The sequence below is a fragment of the Pelophylax lessonae genome (assembly GCF_965119305.1).
Source record: "Pelophylax lessonae genome assembly, chromosome: 10".
Taxonomy (NCBI): Eukaryota; Metazoa; Chordata; class Amphibia; order Anura; family Ranidae; genus Pelophylax; species Pelophylax lessonae.
Window position 1 is genome coordinate 184,283,381 of NC_138777.1, and position 25,459 is coordinate 184,308,839.

Consider the following 25,459-nt stretch of genomic DNA (forward strand, 5'->3'; position numbering starts at 1 on the left):
TAGCTGAACTTCCGATCTGTCCCTGGCTCACTCAGTCACCTCCCCTCCCCACACGTTAGTAAGCACCAGGCATACATTAACCCCCTCCCTCTCCAATAAAATTAACCCCTTCCCTGCCAGTGTCATTTTTACAGTAACAGTGCATATATATAGCACTGATTACTGTAGTAATGTCACTGGTACCCCCAAAAGTGTCAAAAATGTCAGTCAAGGGTCCGATCTGTCCGCCGCAATGTCGCAGTTCGCAAAAAAAAAATCGCAGATCACCGCCATTACTCGTTAAAAAAAAAAGCACCAAAAATGACAGAAATCTTTCCCTTAGTTAGTAAACGCAATAACTTTTACGCAAACCAATCAAAATACGCTTATTGTGATTTTTTTTTACCAAACATAGGCATTTTACATATTTTTTGGGAGGAATTTCATATAAAAAAATGTTAAAAATATTGTTATTTTTTCAAAATAAACGCTCTTTTTTTGTTTATAGCGCAAAAAGTAAAAATCGCACAGGTGATTAAATACCACCAAAAGAAAGATCTATTTGTGGTAAAAAAAGGATGTAAATTTCGTTTGGGTACGGCGTTGCACGACCGCGCAATTGTCAGTTAAAGTCACACAGCGCCGAATCGCAAAATGTGGCCTGGATGTAAGACAGCAAAATCCTCCGGTGGTAAAGTGGTTACTCATGAATGGTATCGTATATAACATGGACCTGTTTTCTTGATGTCCTAATAAACATTTACTAAAAAAAAAAAAAAAAAAATCAAAGACTGAACAAAAAGCCTCGTTTGTATAAAGAGCAATGTCCTAAATGGTGTGAGGCAGTTATACAGCCGTGGCCAAAAGTTTTGAGCCACAAATCTTAATTTTCACAAAATCTGCTGCTTCAATGTTTTTAGATCTTTTTGTCCGATGTTACTATGGTATACTGAAGTATAATTACAAGCATTTCATAAGTGACAAAGGTTTTCTATTGAAAATTACATTAAGTTTATGCAAAGAGTCAATATTTGCAGTGTTGTCAATCAACTTCTGGGCCACATCCTGACTGATGGCAGCCCATTCTTGCATTATCAACACTTTGAGTTTGTCAGAATTTGTGGGGTTTTTTTTTTTGTTCACCCGCCTCTTGAGGATTGACCACAAGTTCTCAATTGAATTAAGGTCGGGGGAGTTTCCTGGCCATGGACCCAAAATTTCGATGTTTTGTTCCCCAGGCCACTTAGTTATCACTTTTGCCTTATGGCAAGATGCTCCATCATGCTAGAAAAGGCATTGTTCATCACCAAACTGTTCTTGGATGGTTAGAAGAAGTTGCTTTCGGAGGATCTTTTTTTTTTGATACCATTCTTTATTCATGACTGCGTTCTTAGGCAAAACTGTGAGTGAGCCAACTCCCTTGGCTGAGAAGTAACCCAACACATGAATGGTCTCAGGATGCCTTACTGTTGGCATGACACAGGACTGATGGTAGTGCTCACCTATTCTTTTCCGGATAAGGTTTTTTCTTGATGCCCCAAACAATTGGAAAGGGGATGGGATTCATCAGAGAAAATGACTTTACCCCAGTCCCCAGAGAGAAGTGGCTTCTTTGCTGCCCTTCTTGACACCAGGCCATCCTCCAAAAGTCTTTGCCTCACTGTGCGTGCAAATGTATTCACACCTGCCTGCTGCCATTCCTGAGCAAGCTCTGCACTGGTGGAGTCCAGATCCCACAGCTGAATCAACTGTAAGAGACAGTCCTGGCATTTGCTGGACTTTCTTGGGCACCCTGAAGCCTTCTTCACAAATGTAGTTGAAATGTGTTTTATAGGCAGTGGTGTATTTTGGTTTTGTGCTGCCCTAGGCAAGACTAAAATTGTGCGCCGGCTTTCCGACTCCTATGTCAATTTGCCCCACTCCTTCCTTTTTAACAGATGTGACTCCCTCCAAAATTGAAGGACTCCAAGTCCCAGCATGAACCCCTGAGATCTCACGAGAGGGGGGGTGAGAGGGGGTGGGAGAGAGAGAGAAAGGGGGGTGGGTGACGGAGGGAGGGGAATGAGAGAGAGGAGGGGGATGAGAGAGGGGGGTGAGAGAGAGAGAGAGGGGGGAGTGAGAGAAAGAGAGAGGTGAGAGAAAGAGAGAGAGGGGGGATAAGAGAGAGGGAGGATGAGAGAGAAAGAGGGGATGAGAGAGAAAGAGGGGGTGAGAGAGAGAGGGGGTGAGAGAGAGGGGGGATGAGAGAGGAGGGGTTGAGAGAGAGGGGGTAAAGAGAGAGGGGGTGAGAGAGAGAGGTGAGAGAGAAAGGAGGGTTGAGAGAGAGAGGTGGGAGAGGTGGCTCTAGCAACCAGAGGCCAAAAGAGTCTCAGGTGGAGGGGGCGGCTTTTTTGCTGCCCCCCTGCAAAGTGCTGCCCTAGGCCTGGGCCTTGTTGGCCAGGCCAAAATACAGCACTGTTTATAGGATTAAGGTCATTTTCATGGCAAAGAAGGACTTTGCAATTCATCTGATCACTTTTCATAACATTCTGGAGTATATGCAAATTGCCATTATAAAAACTGAGGCAGCAGACTTTGTGAAAATTAATATTTATGTCATTCTCAAAACTTTTGGCCATGGCTGTATATTGTCATTAATTATTTCATAAAAAAAAAAAAAAAAAAGATACCTCCCAAAACTATTTTGCAATCATTTAACAAAGTCTCAGTATACTAATATTTAGTATGGCTGTGCTTGGATTTTGGTCCACCAAAAAAACAAAACAACAATGAGGTATTTCCAGTTGAACTCAAATTCATTTAAATAATGCCAGTCAGGAAAAAGTATTAGCTATTAGCAGTAACCTAACTCCCCACAGACAATGTAACCCAATCTAAGATGGATTGCTCTGGTTGACCCACTACAGGGATCAATACATCGTCACGCATTAATCCGTGTCATTAGGAGACATGTGAAGATATGGGAAGATAAAATGGGAGAAGATGAGAATGCCAATAAAATGTTGCTATAATAGGCTATTTAGTATGTGATGGTAAATTTAATTAGAAAAAAGCATAAACTAAAACTTTATGTGCATTTTCGAGAATCCCTTGTTGTCTTCGTCAGGCAACGAGGCTTTAGGGAACTGTCTCTTACCATTTTTATTACTGGAACTTGCCGGCAAAAAGCTTAAAGAGCAGCTACTGTACTATTTGTAAATGTCCTTTAAAGCATCAGTACCCCCCCCCCCCAAAAAAAAAACTAGACCTTTTAGGCTCTACAACAAATATTGTGTACCTTCTAATCTTTTTAATACACTGAATTTATATATAAATGCCAGCTGATCCTACCAGAGACTTCCCGTGGTTTGTTGATGATAGTAACTATCTGCAGGCTCAGCAGCCCTCTGCAGCATTGCCACTACCTAGGCATATGCTTCTAGGATCCACAAAGGTACTTCTAGTCCAAGCAACCTGGGCTTTAGACAGGACCAGTCTGAATTGCTGTGAATTTTAAAGACAGGAGGAGCCACTGTCAATCAAACACTCTTACCCGCCCTGTCAGGGTGTCAGTGGTGCTGGTGACTTGGGCAGCTGAGAGCCTAACAAGGCAGGTAAGAGTGTTTGACAGTGGCTCCTCTTGTCCTGTAGCCCAGCCCTCACCATTGTGATTGACAAGCTTCCAAGTAGTGGGGGTGGGAGGAGAAACGGGTGTCAGCTCGCTGGGCATGTCCAGTATAAATTTAATCTTGCTGAAAGATGTATTAGCTCTGAAGAAGGGAGCATGTCTCCTGAAACGCGTCAGCGGTCCAACGATAGGGACGACTACCTCCACATGTGTGGACTCATTCTATGCGATATATGTTCTTCATGTCTGTGAGTATGTTTTTGGCTTTTTAATAAAAGTTTTAAAGGTGTCCAAGGATAATGCACCAGGTGTTTGCGCCTCCTTTTCTCTCTTTTTTTTAAGCAATTTTTAACTGAACAGTTCTGCTCCTTATGCTCCCCCTTTTCAGCAGTGACCTAAGCTAGCCATAGACAGACCTAATTTTGCCTGGTTCAACAGGGTTCTATGTGTGGGGGTTCTATGTGTGGCCGTCCCTGTTCAACAGAAATCAACTGTTAGATTGGCTTTTGTTTATCTGGCAAGCTAGAAAACTTTTGTTGATCAGCGACTGCATTCGTTGACCAGTGTATTCTGACAGTGAATAGTCCCGCTGTCAAAATAGAATGTGACAATGAGGGGATTTCTCCAGCCACCTCGCTTGTGTGGATGGAAGTTCTGTTCCTATTTTTCGTGCAGCCTGATCAGAAAAAAACAAGATCAGAGAGGGATAAAACTGCTCAGACACCAAATGTAAAACATTGCTGCTTCTTATATGAACTTTGAAGATGTGTTGCTCCACAGTGCCTAAAGCTACATAGATAATGGCCAGGACTCCCTGTTTTAATGCTCATTTACTGTGAAAAGAATTCTTGCTTGCCCATGGGTTCACTTTACGGAGGAATAAGAGCTTTTTCTGACAAAAGAGCTGACTTTTCCTACCACATTTAAAGGCATGACCCTTTTGCAGAAAAGGTGTTCTCATTGTATGCAGAGATTAAAATCACTTTACTCACGAATCATAGTCCTGGATGATCTGTCCCACTGACCAAAGTGCAGAGAGATATTCATTGGTTCCCATAGGATTAATGTGATGTAGAGATGAGGAATCCCGTGGATTTCCATTTGATGCTGTAAAGTCAATTCCAACCTGGGTACAAAACAGTCCTCTTAGGGTTAAGTTCACATATATTATTTACATAAATACCATGTTACATACAACCAATTGAATGCTGTTTACACCATATTATTCAGTGGAATATTTATTTACAGACAATGTATTCAGTCTAGAAACTAGAAATGCCACAATTTACAGTGATAAATGGGAATATGTAACAGCGCTAGCTTCAACAATTCTATCACTAAATATAAAATCTAAACCATAAATCATATCATCCTATTAACATTATCCAAATAGGACGAGGCTTGTTCAGTGCCATCCTGTTGGCCTGTGTGTGCTTGCAGCCAGTGTGTGTGGCTGGAGATGGCACAGTTTAATGAGACATTGCAGTTAGCCTTTAGTGTCAAGAATGGCACTTAATCCATGTGAGTGTGCTACTTTGTTTTTAATGTGATCTTAATAAAAGCTGTGTTATGCAATGAGAATTGTTTTTTCTTGTTTTACACCCACATTTGCTGAGAATGTATTTATGTTAAGAATCCACTAGAGCTAAATGATTGAGCGAGAGATGACCCATAGATTAGAGGGTCAATAGCTCTGGTGAGTAATTTAAGCCAGATATAGATGGATGGTGCATTTTTCAATTGCTGAATTTCCCCAATCCCTCCTGCAGAGCTACTGTGTTCCTTTGGGGGGGGGGGGGGGGGGGGCGCCCCGGGCCAGGAGAACACACAGTGATACTGCTAGCAGCTATAGCCACTGGTAATAATTGCATGAAGAATTTAACAAGGTTGGTTGTACCCAAGTTGATCAATCGATCAACTTAGGTGCAATCACCTACCCATACATGGTTCAAATCTCGGGCAGTCCCTGCTGAACCGACCGAGATTCAAAAAATCTTTGGCAGGCTGAATGGTGGAGGTTTCACTTGTGGATTTTCACTCTGGAATGAATATACATTGTGAAGATGTTTGTGATACATGGAGATTTGCATTTGATTGTTTGAAGCATAGGACACTTTTTTGGAACATTGTACATTATTTGTGGTATATTATTGCACTGGACACTTTGTTGCAACTACATTTGCACAAGATTTTTATGAATTTATTGTATATGCTTCATTTAGAATTGTTTTCGTTGCACATGATATATTTATTTATTTTGTTGCACATGTATTTTTGATGAATTGTTACAAATTTTTTTTATATATTAATTTGGATAATGTGAATAGGATATGATTTATGGTTTAGATTTTAGTGAGAGTAAAAAAAAATAAACATAAATACAAATTCCATAAATATATCCCATAGTTTGTAGACACTATTAGGTTTGTGCAAACCAATCAATATACCCTTAAAGGGGTTTTCTTTTACCACAAATACATAGCAGAATACATATTGGCCTTAAGTGATGAAAAAAAATTGATTTTCTACATTTTTATTTATTGGATGTTTAAAGGCAGAAAGTAAAAAATATATATATATATATATATTTTTTTTTTCAAATTGTTGTTTTTTGTTGTTTATAGCGTAAATAAAAGTTAAATATATCGCAAAAAAAAAAAGTTAGAGCTAGCGCTGTTAAATATGCCTATTTATTTATAGTCAAGATGTACCCTTTGATACTTCTCTTAACAGCAACTGCTATTTTACATATACAAGGGATCTGTTGAGCAGACACACATACATACAGTATACTAAGTATATATATATATATATATATTGTATATATATATATATACACACACACATATATATATATATTGTGACAGGAAGTCAGGTAAATCTGGGAATGTAGTCACTGAGAGGAGACACATTCCCACCTGCTTTGAAAGTTCACTGATACTATAGGGTGTTGGCTGCAGAGAGAGCCAGCAGGAAGTTGAAAACCATTCAGCTGTTCAGAATGAGGAGATCAAGGACTCTATAATTTGTCCAGAGAAAATCTATTGAGTGCTGCCTCCTGTCGCTGTGTGAGCTGGGAAGAGGAGGACAGACATACGTGTACCTCCCGACGCCGTGTGGGCATGGGAGAAGGACTGCTGCCGCCTGTCGCCGTGTGGGCTGGGAGAGGGGGACAGTCGGATGTGTGCCTCCCGACAAGCTGGTGAGCATGGGAGAAGACCCCCTACAGCGATGTGAAGCTAAGGAGGGTAACCACGAGTGAAGACGTCTCAAAGGTGAGAAGACAAAGTGTTCCATGTGAAGAGTGTGAAGAGAAGTGTTCCATGTGAAGAGTGTGAAGAGTAAAGGGACCTGTTAAATGAACTGTGTTCCATGTGAAGAATCTGAAGAGTAAAGGATCCTGTTATAAATGAACATGTGCTGTGTGAAAGAAAACAAAGGGACATGTTCAATGGACAATGTTTGTGCTGTGTGAAAAGCAAACAAATGGACATTTGAGTGTCTGCTGTAGGATCAGCAGTGTCGGCCCAACAGTAGGTTGGAAAGACTTCTTAGGTAGGTTCCAGCGTGAGAAGGTAGCCGCCCACAGAGGCAAGGATTTATTTTGTCTTTTATTTTATTTTGGCTGTTTTGACGCTTGCAATTGTGTGAAGTAAATTGCATGAATAAATCAGTCTTGTTTTCAACCTCTGCTCGGCTATCTCTCTGTGAAAACGCACCCCCAAAGGGGTCATCCACGCCTACCACCGAGCTAATCCCTTACATATGGTGGAGGATGCGGGCAGAAGCAGCAAGATCCCTGCAAGGAAGTGCAAATGTTTGATGAACTTTATCTGGTGCATGAGATTGCACAATCTATGTGTGCAGGAGAGAAGATCCTGACAGAAAAAAAAAAAAAAAAAGTGTTTTAAAGAGACAGCGGTCTCAAAATTATTTGATGAACTTTGTTGTGTCTGGTGCAAGTGACTGCACAAACTGTGTGCGCAGGAAAAGAGATCCTGCAAGAGAGAGAAAAACTACATGTGTTGAAGAGACAGTGGTCTGAAAATTGTTTGCTGGACTGTGAAAAATTTGTTTGTGGAGTTATTGAAGATGGGGCGGTCCAAACGCCTGAAAAATGCAAAGATAGATGAAATGAGAGACCGGATTCTTTGGATGGAGGGGATGTTGCCGTCTGAACCAGCCCCATCCATGCCTAAAGAGAGTCTACTAAAGAGGAAGGTTGTTGTCCCTAGCAACACTGATGAAACTGCTATGGAGACGCAGTGTGCTCAGATGAAAAGTAAGCTCAAAATGGAGGAGATGTTGAAACAACTGATTATATCAAATACAGCTCAACAGCAGGCAAATGCAGCTCAACAGCAGGCAAATGCGGATTTTCAGCGGAGCTTTGCAGCTCAACAAAAGGCTCATCAAGAGAGCATGGCAGGCTGGAAACAGAGACGCCAGCAGCCAATGGAGGCCATCGGTTTGGAGGAAACCGAGTATGTGTCCAGGGCTGAGTTGGATGCCTTGCAACGGAAAATGGAAGAAAAGGAACAAGCCTTGGAATTGCTTAAAATGGAGCATAGAAACTTGCAGGAAATGAATGAACTACTCAAGTCTCATGTGTCACAGTGGGAAGAATCCACTGCTCTTCTTTTGGTCGAGTTGCAAAAACGCAGAGAGACTATAATGGAGAAAGATACCATCCTCATGGAAAAGGAAAGTGAAATTCAGACTTTGCAGAAGCAAAGTATGGCTGATATGTTGGAGTTGCGTAATCAGCTGGAAAAAAGTCTTCAGTCTTTGGGAGCTACAAAAATAGACCTGCAGGAGTCGCAGGAACAGAATGTTGCTCTGAAAGCGACATTGTCTCTCAGCGACAAAGAGAAAAGTGAAAGAGAGGCTAAATTACTGAGTACTGTGTATGAGCTCACTACTTTGAGCAATGTGGTAAATGAATGGCGTGCGGACTGTGAAAGTTGGAAAGGGGAAGCCCAACGTGTCCAGCAGCAGTTAAAGGAGAAAGAAGCCTGTGTGGCAGAATTACATTCTTATTCCCAGATGCTAGCCAATGAGGTGAAGGCTCTTATGCAGGGAAAAGGAGATTGTGAACATAAGAGGGAAAAAGTAGAGGCACGGCTTCTGGAATCGCAAGTCAAGGTGTCAGAAGGTGACCGATTGTGTGCTAAGCTGTCAGAGAAGGCAAACCGACTGCAGGTTGAGTTGGACAATGTTACAAATCAGCTTTCTCAAGCAGACAGCAAATCTAGAGAAATTGCGGAAGATTTTTCTATCTTGGAATCGCAGCTGCAAGACACGCAGGAACTCTTACAGGAAGAGAGGTGTCAAAGGCTGAGTTTTAGCACAAAGCTCAAACAAATGGAAGATGAGAAAAATGGCTTCCTGGAACAATTAAAAGAGAAGGCGGAAGCAAAGAAAAACCTATCAGAGCAAGTCGCAACATTGCAAGCTCAGATAGCGGATATGAAAAAACGCATGGAAGAAAGCGTTGGTTCATTACAGTGTGTTGAAGATGTGAAAAAGAAGTTTGATCAGATGCTTGGTGAAGAGGAGACTGTGTCTGCAAAATATGCAGAAGAACGCGCACGTGCAGAAACGGAGGTGCGTGATAACGAGAGCAAAGCCCTGTTCTTGGCTCGCTCTTTGGAGGAAGCTCTAGAGTGTAAGGCTGAACTAGAAAGAGTTAACAAGCAGCTATGTACAGAGATGGAACATGTGGTCAGCTACAAGGATGAGGTTGAGAAAAGAGTTCAGGAGCTAGAAAAGTCTAAGCGAGCCTTAGAACAGCAAGTAGAAGAGATGAAGATTCCGTTGCAGGAACTGGAAGAGGAATTCCAGGCAACAGAGGATCTGTCCCAAAGAGGGGATAGTGTGCCTGATGCAGTTTTTAAAAGGATCAGTGTTTTGGGGTCTGTCCTGAGTGAGCCTCAGAAATGTGACGACATGTGGCTTGAATCACCCCTTTGGAATAAACCGTTCCTTCAAAAACTTCAAGCATTGGAAAATGTATCATTAGAGCTTCAGCAAACAAAGGAGCTGAGTAAGAAATGTGATGATTTCTCAGTTCAGGCTGAAAACCTAGTGGGAAAAACTAAGGCTGTTGGTGAAAACGTGAAGCAAATGAATAAGTGCCTTTCAGGGAGTGTTTCCAAAATGGAACTGGTGAAAGACGGGTGGCAGAAGTTTGATCGTGATCTTGAGATGCATTCCATGTGGAATTCAGATAGAGAAAAAGAACTAGGTGACCTTGAGCGGTCAAATAGTTCAGCAGAAAGTGCATTGAAGAAACCTGTAAAAGAATGTGTTGCAGTTCCATGCTTCTTCACTGATGCAGAGAGGAGGTCTATAATGGATACCACCCAGATCGCTGGGTTCAACTGTGTTGTTGCCTTTAACCCCTATGTTGGTGTAAGGAAAGTTGATGATGTTCTGGTTGACTACTTCTGTGAAGAGTTTGGCAAGAAATATAAACTGAATATCAAATCAAATAGTAGGCCTTTACTGCGACTCGCTCAGGAGGGCGAAAAGTTTAAGAAGTTGATGAGTGCAAATGCTTCCGATCTGCCTATGAATATGAAATGTTTGGTGAATGATATTGATATCTCTGGGAAAAGGAACAGGGGTCACTTTGAAGAAATGTGTGACAGCCTGTTGTCTCAATTGGAAAATCCTCTGCACAGCATCTTAGAGCAAGCAAAGCTCAAGAAGGAAGATCATTCCCTTTTACAACAAAAAGTCAATGATTGTGTACAGATGTATGGAGAGGCAACTCAAGTCACAGAGGGATGTCAAGAGTCCCTACTTGGAACAAAGCTTAGTGAAGCAAAGGTTCTCAAAGTTTTGTGGAAAACATTTATGGATTGCAGAGAGAGGCGTCTTAAGAATGTTGAAGACATTAAGACTAGCCCAATTGAGTTGCCTATGGATCACGGTCCTCCATGGTGGATTGGACAGACGGTTATGAGGGACAAGCTGTCTGACATTTATGAGAAAGCTGTCAATGAAGATGACAGAAACGAGAAGGAGCAAAATGATGCCAAAAATGCAGTTGAAGAATGTGTATATGAGATGAGAGACAAACTGTGTGGCAGTTATGAGAAATCTGTCAATGAAGATGACAAAACAGTTTCATCCGGAAGCTTGAGGATAATAGGAGGCTTATCAGTGAGTCAGCAGTGCCTGACACATGCGTGCCTGGAAATATGTGTCCCAACCCTAGGGTTGAAACAAGAGGGGGGGGTATGTGACAGGAAGTCAGGTAAATCTGGGAATGTAGTCACTGAGAGGAGACACATTCCCACCTGCTTTGAAAGTTCACTGATACTATAGGGTGTTGGCTGCAGAGAGAGCCAGCAGGAAGTTGAAAACCATTCAGCTGTTCAGAATGAGGAGATCAAGGACTATATAATTTGTCCAGAGAAAATCTATTGAGTGCTGCCTCCTGTCGCTGTGTGAGCTGGGAAGAGGAGGACAGACATACGTGTACCTCCCGACGCCGTGTGGGCATGGGAGAAGGACTGCTGCCGCCTGTCGCCGTGTGGGCTGGGAGAGGGGGACAGTCGGATGTGTGCCTCCCGACAAGCTGGTGAGCATGGGAGAAGACCCCCTACAGCGATGTAAAGCTAAGGAGGGTAACCACGAGTGAAGACGTCTCAAAGGTGAGAAGACAAAGTGTTCCATGTGAAGAGTGTGAAGAGAAGTGTTCCATGTGAAGAGTGTGAAGAGTAAAGGGACCTGTTAAATGAACTGTGTTCCATGTGAAGAATCTGAAGAGTAAAGGATCCTGTTATAAATGAACATGTGCTGTGTGAAAGAAAACAAAGGGACATGTTCAATGGACAATGTTTGTGCTGTGTGAAAAGCAAACAAATGGACATTTGAGTGTCTGCTGTAGGATCAGCAGTGTCGGCCCAACAGTAGGTTGGAAAGACTTCTTAGGTAGGTTCCAGCGTGAGAAGGTAGCCGCCCACAGAGGCAAGGATTTATTTTGTCTTTTATTTTATTTTGGCTGTTTTGACGCTTGCAATTGTGTGAAGTAAATTGCATGAATAAATCAGTCTTGTTTTCAACCTCTGCTCGGCTATCTCTCTGTGAAAACGCACCCCCAAAGGGGTCATCCACGCCTACCACCGAGCTAATCCCTTACAATATATATATATATATAATTTGCAGTGATCTGTAAAACTTAACAGTTTAACTCTAACGTGTTAAATAACCCAACACTGAACCGATGAAGCATAGTTTATTTATGTAGATCCTATGCTATAGTCTGCTAAGCACAAGCATAAGTTTTAGTTTCATATTAAGGTTCTACAGTGCTAATTCATACCACAACTTCCCCTTCTGTTTACACTTTTTTGGTTATAGCATCTATGAAAGGAAGTTAAAGTTAACGAATACATGCAAAGATATACTTCATCAACAGAAGAAGTTAAGAATAGAACAGTTAAACCCAGCTTTGGTATGATAGGTCCAAGACAAAGTTGGCCCCATAATAGTGCTCTCTTTGTAAAAAGGGGGAACAGTTACATTTCTGCTGAGCCTGCCAAGGGTATCCAGGAACCCAGTAAAGAGATCTCTCGCCCATGCAGTATCTATGAAAGGCCTCTCTTGATTCTGTGCTACCCTGCTATGTTACTAATCTTCCATAAATCCTTAAGGAGAAATCAAGTAAGGTAGTAGGGACAGGAGAAATTACTGCTCTCTCTCTCACTGGAATATATGGAGAACTTTACTTGTACCAAACAAGCAGCGATAGAACCATCAACGCTAGTACCTGCTCCCAGAGCTTACAATGTAACGTATGTTACCAGAGTCTTACAGAAGTGTTTCCAAGCACATATGGTCAAATGCCAATTAATATAGTCTACCAGTTTGTTTCTGAATTGTGAAAGAAGCCACATGTGGAGAGCATGCGTAGTCCATATGGACAGGAACCCAGGGTTTCAAAGCTGTGAAGAGAGGTCACTACTAAGTTGGCATGCTGCCCCAATCATTGAAGCTCATTTCCGGGCAAAATGAACCCTTGGCCTGATTTTTGCGGCATCCATTAAACTTTATGTCAACCCGCCTTATTTCTCAATAGCTTATAACTGTCCTTGCAGGTATGGCTACTTTTGATGTTGGCAGCTGACAACTGAACATGAAAAGCACCTGTATGTAGGCACAGCCTGCATTAGAATGTGTATGGGAGAGAGTACTCAGGGGTGACATCAGTGATACAAAGCATTGACACTCCAAGTCAGAAAGAGGTAAAACTGCTAGAATAGAGAGGTATTTTATTAGAAATGACAAGCAGTAAAAAAAAAAAAACAGGCCTCGTTCTCGATTCAACCCCCCTCACGAAATTAATCTGGCATTTCCACGATTCATGTAACAGTGCAGAGCCGCTCTCTGCAACAGCCGGCAAAGTTTATCACAACATTGCTGAGAGATAAGGAGAGACATTGTATCATTTCGTTCTTTTAGATCAAAGGGATGAACTTCGGTCTGTAAATTAGGTCAGTTTACCAACTTAAAGGAGTTGTAAGCCAGGAAGGTTTTTATCCTAATGCATTCTATTCTATGCATTAAGATAAAAAGCCTTCTGTGTGTAGCAGCCCCCCCCCCCCCCAGCACCCCTAATACTTACCTGTACCCCCTCTCTCTGTCCAGTGATGTCCACGGGTCTAAATGGACACACGCGTCCTGGGGCTCTCCCAGTATTGGCTGAGATACAGTTGCGGCACCATTGGCTCCCGAGGCTGTCAAAGTCAATGAGCCAATCAGGAGAGAGAGGGGGCGGGGCTGAATGGCAGTTCAGTGTCTAAATGGACACACGGAGCTGCAGCTCGGCTCGGGTGCCCCCAAAGCGAGCTGCTTGCTGTGGGGGCACTCGATAGGAGGAAGGGGCTAGGAGCAGGAATGAGGGACCAGAGAAGAGGAGGATCCAGACTGCTCTGTGCCAAACCAACTGCACAGAGAAGGTAAGTATAATATGTTTGTTATTTTCTTTTTTTTTTTTTTTTTAAACGAGACTTTACAATCACTTTAAAGACTAAGCCTTTTTCCGACACTTGTTGCTTACAAGTTCAAATCAGTATTTTTTGCTAGAAAATTATTTAGAACCCCCAAACATTATATATATTTTTTTAGCAGAGACCCTAGAGAATAAAATGGCGGTCATCGCAATATTTTATGTCACACTGTATTTGCGCAGTGGTCTTTCAAACACAATTTTCTGGGGAAAAATACAGTTCAATGATCTGAAAAAAACAAAAAACTAAACAGTGAAGTTAGCTTCATTTTTTTTTTGTATAATGTGAAAGATGATGTTATGCTGAAAATCGTGATCTTTATTTTAAGCAAAAAAAATCACGATTCTCATTTTATTCAGAATCGTGCAGCACAGTTAGAGTCACCACATTAATACACTTTATGTAAGTGAATAATGTTTAATCAAGCATTTTATAACCCGGCCACTGAACAGCCAATGGAAAGTATCTATGTCACCCAGCAGGCAATGTGGACAGCCAGAAAAGCACCCTCCTATTCCCCAGTCCCAAAGATATATGACTTGGGACCCAGCACACTACATGCCCATTAATTTAGATCAGCTAGGTGGGCTTTTTATTTATTTTTGTAACTATTGCTACAGCAAATAGTAAGAGGGGGTGGGGTAGTGCTTGTGGTAGGAGGGGTCAATGTCCATAGTGGAGCTTTAATACAGAGAAGGGGTACTTGACCAGGTTAACCATACCCCTTGGGGTATGGAAACCAAATAAAGGGGGTATGGGACTGGATCTCTAAATATAAAAAGTACAGTTGTTGTTGGATTAAAATTGAATAACCTAAACATCAGATTATTAACTATCATCCTTATTAACACGGATCGGCCTAAAGTGGTTTTAAATGTAGGTTTTTAACCTTAAAGAAGAAGTAAAGCCAAAGCTCGTTTGGCTGTTCTTCTCCTGTGGATCACAGGATTGTAGTTTATTCTGCACTCCTGTGACCCATTTTCAGCAGACAGTGGACTGCTGAACCGACACCTGGCCACTCCCTCCACAGCCCGGTGCTCCAGTGAGAGAGAGGGGGGGGGGCAGAGCAGACAGCCACCAGCTCTCTGCTTGGGGAGCTCTGAGAATCTAGTGGTTGGTGGTGCTTAATAGCTCGGGTTCTCAGTGTTAGAGCCAGTGGGGGACAGATGCATTATCAGACCAATGGTGCATCAACCTAGGTAGGTATGATTCTGAAAAAAAGAAAAAAGAAATAAACCTCCATACTTCTCTTTTAATGCATTTTCTGCATTAAGGTTAAAAACCTTCTGTGTCCAGTGCCCCCCCCCCCCCCCATAAATACTTACCTGAGCCCAGTCCCAGCACTGTGCCTGAGAGCAGTAGCTTTCTATCCTCTCTCCCCTCACAGGACATGGAGGCCAATGGCTCCTGCTGCTGTCAATCACAGCCTGCGAGGAAAGAGCAAGGGGCGGGTCTAAGCCGTGTTGTGTGTGTCTGTGAACACACACAGCATGGCTCGTGATCGAGTCGGCATGAGTGCCCCCATAGCAAGAAGCTTGCTTTGGGGGCAGTCAGCAGGGGAGACCGCTAGCTGGGGACCCCAGAAGGGGAAGATTGGGGCTGCTATGTGCAAAAACCATTGCATAGAGCAGGTAAGTATTACATGTTTGTTATTTTAAAAAAGTAAATATGTTTACAGTCTTTTGAAGGGCAATTGATGTTTTGGCTCTCTTGATAACTACTTATCTCTGAGAAACAGGATTCTCTGCATTATTGAACCTGAAATCAAAGTGTAGAAATCGACTTGTGTCAGATGACATGTCACAGTAACATTGTCAGTAGACGTACCTCCATTTAATGTTTTCATTGCACAGAAACAACTGCAACTATCTACCAGTTTGGGCTAGATATGTATATATATATATTTGTAATTTGCCAGATCTTAATAGTAAAGATTATAAATTCTTCATTAATTTCTTTAAGCTTTTCTGTTGCTAAATATTCATTTGTTAAGTAAAACCAAGCTATTGACACATCAAGAAGGTCAATTAGTGGCCTGGGATTTTTTTAAATTGGCACCAAGAATACAAAAAATTGAATTAAAATATACAATATTTATTAATACAATCTCTTACAAGAGACAATAGTCTACAACATATTGAAAGGTGACAAAAGAAAATGTTCCAGGGTCTTAAATGTCATTCATCTGGCTCACTCACGGAAGATTCCCATATGTTTGCTCTTTACAGATACTGAGAAAGCTTTTGACAGGGTGGAGACGCTTAGCCACATAGGAGTGGGATACAACTTTCTGACTTGGATCAAGGCCATCTATTCCAACCTGATGACCACAGTGTACAACAACGAGGTGACCTCAGCATATTCATTTTGTCTCTGGAGCCTTTTTTGGGATATGTATGCCGAAATCAGAATGTCAGGGCTTTCCCGGTGGGCCTTGTGGAACATAAGGTGGCAGCTTTTGCTGATGGCCTGCTGTTTTTTGTTGTGTCCCCGGAGGTTACTCTTCCGAACCAGGTGGAGGAATTTAGACGTTATGGCGCTCTCTCGAATAAATGCACATAAATCAGAGCTTTGAAAGGTCTCCTTGTACTCAACCAGGTCCCGTGTTCTTCATTCTTCCTTTCTGTTTTAATTGGCTACCTCTTCTATTACCTATTTGGGAGCTAAAATTCCCCACCCTTGACAAAATCTTTGAGGTCAATTTCCCCCCCCATCTTACATCATATAACAGAAGACCTGCGCAAATGGGCTAACAATTCTCACTCTTGGATGGGCAGAAATGCCATTCTCAAGAAGAATATTATGCCTCGGCTCCTCTACCTATTTCAGACGCTTCCTATTGTGATTCCTTTGTCTTTTCGTAAAAAAGTATGTGGTGCTTTTATCCGTTTTGTGTGGGCAAAATTCCACCCACGTCTTTCGCATATACCTATCCATGCCAAAGATATATGGAGGAATGGCTGGAGTGTTGCAACAGTGCAAGGATGCCATCATCTCAGACTCTGCTCCCTCTCGATTGTACCCAGTGCTTGGCAACCCTACATTTCTACCAGGATTAACAGATGTGAGATTTGAGCAACCTATGCTTCCTGGCATTTTTCAACTTCGCGATTTCGCATTTGGTAGGGGGATGAAAGCTCCGTAGGTCATTCGGGAGCTGTTTTTTCTCGCCCCTAGACAACTGGTGGCTACAGCAGCTTATTTATTTTCTTACTACCTTATCTTGTTGAGGAATTAATGATCTCCCTAATACTCACTTTCAGGATCTCTGTTTTGTCCCAGACCCCACATCCCATGTGGTTTCAGATACCTATAAACTACTAAGCTGGCATGCTGAATCTTTTGTACCTCCGTATCTACCTAAATGGGAGAGGGATCTGTGTAGGGAAAGTAGCAAATACCTGGAGTTGGGGTATAAAATGCTCCCCTGCTGGTATAGAGTTCCAACTCTATTGGTGACGCTCCACCAGGAAGCAACAAATATTTGCTAGCATTGCAAAGAGGGTATTATCCTCCATGTTTTCTGGTTTTGTAGCATGCTGACCAACCTTTGGTCACACATCAGAGAGACTGTCAAACAGCTGACAGATGTTGACCTAGGGGAAGACCCAGCAAGGTACTTAATACACCACTCTGACCCCTCTAGGAAACACTATAAAAATTCTCTGTTGATCCACCTGTTGGAATACCTAGACAATTCCCTCTCTTGGTCACAACCTTCTGGGACACGTAACAGCTCCCAGGAGACTGCAGGTCCATTCACAAAATGCAGCGCAACTCGCACATGCGCAGGGGGAAGCCGGCTGTGCAGCCACAATGAGTCACAGCCAGTTTTCCTTAGTAAACATGCTGGCATCGGGGACCCAAAGACCGATGAAGAAGCAGCCCAGAGGAAGTCTAAGCTGCACCTTGGGTTTAACCGAAGCCCCCCTCCAAGGAATAATGGGCCAGTGACCCTAGTGGCACCCTGGCTATTTTGCTGCAAGATGACACCAGGTTGCGGTCCTCTGAATCGCAACACTAGAGAGTAACAGGAACAAAATGTTTGTATTGTGGACATAAGATAGCAGCAATGGGAGAAGTCAGGGCTCAGGTAGAGATCAAAGTAGGTGGCAGGCAGGGTTAGTCAGTGTTTGGGCAGAAGTTAAGGCAGGCAGCAACCAGGAGTTGTCAGTGTCCAGGCAGAGGTCGAAGAAGGCTGGAGTCAAGAGTAGTTGGTGTCCATGCAGAGGTCAAGGTAGGCAGCAAGCAGAGTCAGCAACAAGCACAGGAAATACGGGCAGAGTCAGGCAATCCAGGTCAGCAAAGAACAAGGCTGCACGATTTTCTCATAAGCATAGTGGCTGACAAAAAGACACAGCACAAACACCCATAAGGAAAGGAGTTTAACTACCCCTCTTGGCCTGTGTGCATGCTCAGCATCAGCATCATGACACATGCCAATGTACATTAAGGCATGCATACTAACATGTGCATGTTCACAACCACCCATAGCTATAAGGACAATATTTGGTGTGCAAAAAAGCACCACACACACACACAAGATGGACCAGGTTCCTGGATGTACAGGCATGAATCCTAGAGGTACTGTAACAAAATGTAAACCCTAATCGAATGACATACAGTTAGATAAAGCACTGTGTTGCATTAACAACTGCCATGTTTTGCTAAATAAATCACTGTTTTTACTGTTTTTGCTGTTCTCCTGAAGCCTCTTTGGCGCCACCTCCTCTCTACAGTACATACATGCACTCCGGGGATGGTAGCTTGGCATTTCTCAGGTTGAGTTTCCTTCTAGCTGTGGGAAACAAGCCTATGAAATGTTCCAATGCATAGTCCCTTGTAGTCTTTGGGAGTGCATGTGACAGGGGGACAACATAGGAGCACAAGTAAGAAACAGACATTGGGAGTGATTTTCTAAAGACAAATAGAATGTGCATTTTACAAGTGCAGTTGAACTCTGCAAGGAGATTTGCTCCAGAGCTTAGTAAATGAGGTGAAGCTTCCCTTTGCAAAACATATCCATTCACATGCAAGGAAAAAATAAAAACACATAATTTTTGCTTGCACACGATTGGAAATCAACAGAGCTAACCCTAACCCTAATTTACCAAGCTCTGGAGCAAATTCTCTTACAGAGTGCAACTGCACTTGTAAAATGCACTGGGGTTGATTTACTAAAGGCAAATAAACTGTGCACTTTGCCAAGTGCAGTTGCACTCTGCAAGTGTTGTTGCTCCAGAGCTTAGAAAATGAGGTAAAGCTTCACTTTGCAAAGGATACCCAATCATATGCAAGGAAAATTAAACAAAAAAAAACATTTTTTCTTGCATATGATTGGATGATGGAAGCCAGCAGAGCTTTTGCTCATTTACCAAGCTCTGGGGCAACTGTACTTGTGTCCCCGGAGGTTACTCTTACAGACTGCAACTGTACTTTGCAAAGTACACAGTCAATTTGCCTTCAATAAATCAACCCCACTGTCTATTTGCCTTTAGTAAATCAAACCCAGGGTGTCTTCATCCTATTGCAGGATGTTACTAAAGAGGGACCCTTATTGCAGGATTATCAGGTATTATTTTAACCACTTGCCGACCAGTCGCCGTATAACTGGCAGGTCAGCAAGTTCCAGCGAATCGCCCTACCTAAAAGGCGGATCGCGCGAGTAATCCTGGGGGCACGCACCCGCTTCCACTTGCCAGCAGGGAAGTCGATACACAGGACCTGAGGCCACGATTGCCGCCGGGCACCCGCGATCACTCCCCGTGAAGAGAGAACGGCGATCTGCTGTTGTAAACACAGCAGACCGTTGTTCTCTCAGCTATCAACACAGCGCTCCTGTGTTCCTCCTATTTAGGAACACAGGTCTCTGTGTTGATTTCACAAGCCCTTCCCCCACAGTTAGAATACACCCCCTAGGCTCACATTTAACCCTTTGAGCGCCCCTGGGTTAGCCCCTTCCCTGCCAGTGTCATTATTACAGTACAAGTGCATATTTTTTAGCACTGATTACTGTAGTAATGTCACTGGTCTCCCCCCCAACAGCGTCAAAAATGGCAGTTAGGGGTCGGATTTGCTTGCCGCAATGTCCCGCTTAAAATTGCTGATCGCCGCCATTACTAGTAAAAAATAAATAAAAATGACATAAATCTTTCCCCTAGTTTGTAGACGTGATAACTTTTGTGCAAACCAATCAAAATACGCTTATTGGGATTTTTTTAACCAAAAATATGTAGCAGAATACAAATTGGCCTAAATTTGGGAAAAAATATGTTTTTTAATTTTTTTTTATTGGGAATGTTATATAGCAGAAAGTGAAAAATATTGTTTTTTTTTTTTTCAGAATTGTCGTTGTTTTTTTCTTTATTGCAAAAAAAAAAAAAATCGCAGAGGTGATCAAATACCACCAAAAGAAAGCTCTATTTGTGGGGAAAAAAAAGACATCCATTTCATTTGGGTACAACGTTGCATGTTTGCATAATTGCCCGTTAAATTAACGCAGTGCCAAATCGCAAACAATGGCCTGGTCATTAACGGGGAAAATCTTCCGGTCCAGAAGTGGTTATTGAAAAGTGCAAATTTAAAAATATTACAAATTACTTTTGAAATGACCCTAACATGTTAAAGCTTGTATGAGAATTTAGTACTGTAATTGGGTTTACATATACTTTAGTTAAGAATCTCCACCTTGCAGAAGGTAGTGAATGATTCTATTATATACCAGGTGTGATTCTAAGTATTTGTTTGCCGAGAGGTACAGTGACACTTTGAAAATCCATTGTTCCTAATGTACAAGTGAGATAGGTATCAAAAGACATGTTAACATTGAAGAGAATTTGTAAAACATCACACCTATTATCTGTAATTTAACCTATCTGAAATGATATATAACCTACCTTGTAATTGAGAAGAGAGAAATTCTAACGCTCATTTGACCTGTCATGCACTGAACACGTTACAACCCAAATACATTATTTAGAGGTAAAATTAGTGAACACCTGCATCAGCAGTTTTAGAATGGCTTTAAAAGCCGTATCACATGTACAAAGAGGACAGCGGCATTTCACATTGTCTAGGGAAAGAGCATTACGCAATGTTTTGGTGCTAAAAAGCAGGTTTAGGGAGATCAAAATACATAGAAGATCAATAATGTGAATTAGCAGGACAGAAACAGAATACAGCATAGATGCACTCTATGACACAGGCCACTAGGGAATGTTGATTAGCGATACCAGTTTGCTGCTTATAACTATTTCCCCAATTTATAGGATGACCCCCCCCCCCCCCCACTTATGCTCAAGCATCACTTAGTCCTAACTCTAGAGTCACTTTTATAAAAACTGTAGATATGCCAGTATTTAAGGCAGTATAATGAAGAGCTAAGTACCTGTTATCAGTGCGTTAAAGGACCGCCAGGCTAGATTCTATTAGGGCTGTGCTATCATACTTCGTACATAAGTGCCTAGAGGAAAATCTTGTCGTGTGTTTCTGTCATATGACAATGCACACAAGTTCTACTGTTTTAACAGCAGCTGTCTAACTTGTTGACCTGGAATTACCAAACTTTTCGGGGTTGATTCAATTTAGGACTATGGAATATTCTGAGCTTTTGAAGACCTGAAGCTTAACTCCAGGCAAATTTGTTTTAGTTATGTATAGAGTGTGGAACGGTTGGCATTTCGGTAAAATAATTATTTACGTGCAACTCCAGAGATTTTACTTAATTTCTTGTCCATTGGGCTGCTGACCTCACCTGGACAGGAAGGCACACATAGCTATAAAAAGATTGTCAGAAGTTCTAACCCTACTCCAGCCCACTAACCCTTCTTCATTCTACATTCTGTTTTTCCTCACTGAAAGATTTCACATCAATTTGTGTCCTGACTCCAAAATAAGTGCACAGACAACAATGAAATAATAAAAAAAAAATCACCAATCTGTACCATACTGTTTCCGATCACCAAAAAGATATAATGGCTTCTCAGGCCAATGGTGATTCTGTCAAATATCCATTATTAGAAAAATCCAGCACACTATGTGCAAATGCAACGTAACTGAGCTCCCATACGAGACATGACCAATGACGGAAGTCCCTTTTTCAAAGTGATGATACAGAACAAAGTTTCTCTGGGTTTAGGCTTTTTAGCTTATCAAATATGGCTAAGCTGTGATCACTTCAGTCATTTAACCTCCCTGGCGGTATGATTCTTTTGGATTTTAGGTGCTGAAAGTGGTACCATTATTTTGCATGTAATTCTTGTGAATGAGCAGCCCAAACCAACTGTATACATTTATTATATATATATGTATGTATACATATATTATGTATACATATATTATATATATATATATATACACATATAATATATACAGTTGGTTTGGGCTGCTCATTCACAAGAATTACGTATATATATATATATATATATATATATATATATATTTACATAAAAAGTACAGTAAAACTGCAGGAAAGGGCACTGGGGGGCAATGTAATGTGAATTTATTTTATTTTGAATGGTATCAGTGTGTTTGGTGTGTTTTTACATTTGAATTTGCCGCCGGTTCCACCCCCCTGAGAACGTCTCATCGCAGGAGACGGAAGCCGGGGCATGGAGACGATCGGGAGGAAAATCCACTGCGAGACACCGCCGAGACACATCGCTGGATCCCGGTGACAAGGTAAAAAACCTCTTTTACAGGATCCAGCGATGCTTCTGGCGGTACCCCGAGTGTGGCTCGGGTTACCGCTTTTGGCTCTGAAATTTAGCCCCGAGCCACGCTCGGGAATACCGCTAAGAAGGTTAATAGTGCAATTAATTTTTAATTTACCTTGCACCTAATTCAAAATGAAAAAGCTTAACCTTATTCACTAAACTGAATAAATACTGTCTACTTATTCTGGCTCCAGTGGGTATGATAGTGCAGGGTTTCTCAACCAGGGTTCCTCCAGAGGTTGCTAGGGGTTATCTGCGAGCAATGAACAATTTCGGCCTCTGAGATAAAGTCCGCACTGACACTATTGATCTTTTTAGCTATCTGCAAAGAGGTGATTCTTCCCAATAACCACCTAATAAGTGTGAGGAGCTTTCTTCCCACTGACTGTCATATTAATGTATCATAAGTTGTAGATATAGTAATTTTTAGCAGGGGTTCCCTGAGACGGGAAAGTTATTGCAATGGTTTCTCTGTGTTGAAAAGGTTGCGAAAGGCTGTAATAGCGATGATCCCTCTCTGAGACCTTTAAGTCTGGCTTGAATACAGCAGTGATAATCTTCATCAGATATCTGAACTCACTAAACACCTGAAATCCATGAATGTCTTTATTGTATGCAGAACACGGAGACAATACAATAAGATACATAGTTACATAGTTACATAGTTAGTGAGGCTGAAAAAAGACAACAGTCCATCCAGTTCAACCTATGATGTGTGTGTTTGCTTTTAACCGTACATTGTATACCCCTGTATGTTGTGGTCTCTAAGGTGTCCATCTAATAGTTTTTTGAAACTATCAATGCTCCCTGCTGACTGCTTGTGGAAGAGAATTCCACATCCTTACCGCTCTCACAGTGAAGAACCCCCTACATATTTTAAGGTTAAACCGCCTTTCCTCTAGTTTTAGTGAGTGGCCACGTGTCTTATTGTATTCCCTTACTCTGAATAGTTTGTTCCTTATGCCAGGGTCACCAGTACAGTATTTGTACATTGATATCATATCCCCCCTTAATCTTCTCTTCTCCAGAGAGAATAGGTTCAGTGCTTGTAGTCTTTCCTCATAGCTGATGTCCTCCATTCCCCTAATTATTTTTGTTGCCCTTCTCTGGACTCTTTCCAGTTCCAGCACATGCTTTCTGAGGACTGGTGCCCAGAACTGGACAGCATACTTCAGATGTGGCCGGACCAGAGTCTTGTAGAGTGGAAGAATAATCTCTTTATTTCTGGAGTGAATCCCCTTTTTTATACATCCCAGTATTCTGTTGGCCTTACTTGCAGCGGCTTGGCATTGCATGCCACTGCCAAGCCTGTCATCTACCAGTACCCCCAAGTCTTTTTGCATCCTAGACTCACCCAGAGGTTCCCCCCCCCTAGTGAGTAGCTTGCTTTCTGGTTTTTGGCCCCCAAGTGCATTACTTTACATTTTTCAACATTAAACCTCATCTGCCATGTAGTTGCCCACCCCGTTATTTTGTTCAGGTCCGCTTGTAAGGTTTCCACATCCTGCATAGAAGATATTGGCATGCCTAGTTTAGTATCATCTGCAAATACTGAGATTGTACTAGATATCCCCTCCTCTAAATCATTTATGAATAAATTAAACAGGATTGGTCCCAGGACCGAATCCTGGGGGACCCCACTTTCCACACCCGCCCAATCTGAGTACTCCTCATTTATCACCACCCTCTGAACTCTCCCCTGGAGCCAGTTCTCTATCCAGGTACTCACCTTATGGTCCATACCTACCTTCCTTAGTTTGTACAGTAAGCGTTTGTGGGGAACGGTGTCAAAGGCCTTTACAAAGTCCAGTTACACCACATCCACAGGCTTTCCTTTATCTAGGTGGCAGCTCACTTCATCGTAGAAGATGCTGTAGACTTAATATAGAAGTGGTTTAGATTATCAAAAATGAGTATTGGCTTTCTACCCCAGTGTGTGTCTTGAGATAAGGAAAGATTAGAGAAGCTCACACAAAGGAAAAAAAAAATTACCTCATAAGAAGGGGTGGAGGAAATACAATAAAAAAAAAAATTCCAAAAAACGGTCACAAGGTGGGTGGCAGCATAGCCAAAAACAACCAGAAAACAGCGTAGGCTGTATACACATATACAACTGCATTTTCTATATACTGCAGAGGCAGCACACTACTCATTTAGTAAATCAATCTAATGACAGCCAAGGACGGTCACACAAAGAGCCGTGATCATTACTTACTGTAAACATTAACTGGCATCCTCCTAGTATGTAGTCAAGGAAGGTATAATCTCTTGTGATCTACCAAAGAGAAAAGAATGATACCTTTACAAAACAAAGTATCAAGGTTAAATACATCCTAGGTATCAATGAGTGTACCCTATTTAAGACATAAGGCTCAATTCACAAAGCTAACAAAGTATCCTTAGTTTCGAAAAAATGACAGTTATTTTTAGTTGAGTCCAAAGAATATTGGAAATTACAACCACATATCTGAAAATATAGTGACTGGTGCTAAAACTTTACATTATTTATTTTATGTTCCTGCTAAATGAGAGAACTGGGTTCTCTACTATGGACGCAGTTCTTCCTATAGACATTCTTTTACTTATGTAGATAAGTTGTCTTGTTTTTCCAAATAGATTGTTTAAAACATTTTAGCATACATAGAAGTCCATTTTTGCTCTTCATATTTCTAAGATGTCACACTGATGATCCCAATTATTGCAGGAGGACAATACGAGGAATTAAACACTCACCTACACTCATCTACTCACTGGTTGCAGAACCGAGGCAGCACTTTCTCACTGCTAGTTTTGTAGAACTCTTGCCAGCGAGGGAGCGATAGCTCGCTGCTGAAGCCATCATGAGAGCGACGCATGCAAAAGCAGTTGTGTGCTTCCCTGTATTTTCTAGCGATCTGGTCAATTGCGTAATCTTGCTAATGACAGGATCGCTAGTGTTACATGGGCGAGAAAGGATAAAAATGACTGCACTATACAAAAGTATACAAAAAAAGCTGACATTAAAAGAAGAAGGAACTGCTCAAAAGCCCCATTGATACTCCTCGCTCCTGACATCTCAACTATCAGGTGCTGGCTAAAGGTAGCTTATCGCCCCTCTATGCACTATCTCTGTAGAAATACCAGGACACATGGACATC

General features: G+C 41.9%; 1 protein-coding gene across 2 annotated transcripts in view; it reads right to left on the reverse strand.

Annotated features, from left to right (window-relative positions):
- CPNE2 (copine 2) overlaps nt 1-25,459 on the reverse strand; it is a 253,848-nt gene that overhangs the window by 37,937 nt on the left and 190,452 nt on the right. For both annotated transcript variants that reach the window (XM_082270133.1, XM_082270132.1), the window contains exons 10-11: nt 24,538-24,597; nt 4,579-4,712 (exon numbers count right to left, since the gene is read on the reverse strand). In XM_082270133.1, the coding sequence (XP_082126259.1) occupies nt 4,579-4,712; nt 24,538-24,597 (194 nt within the window). The remainder of the gene's footprint in view (nt 1-4,578; nt 4,713-24,537; nt 24,598-25,459) is intronic.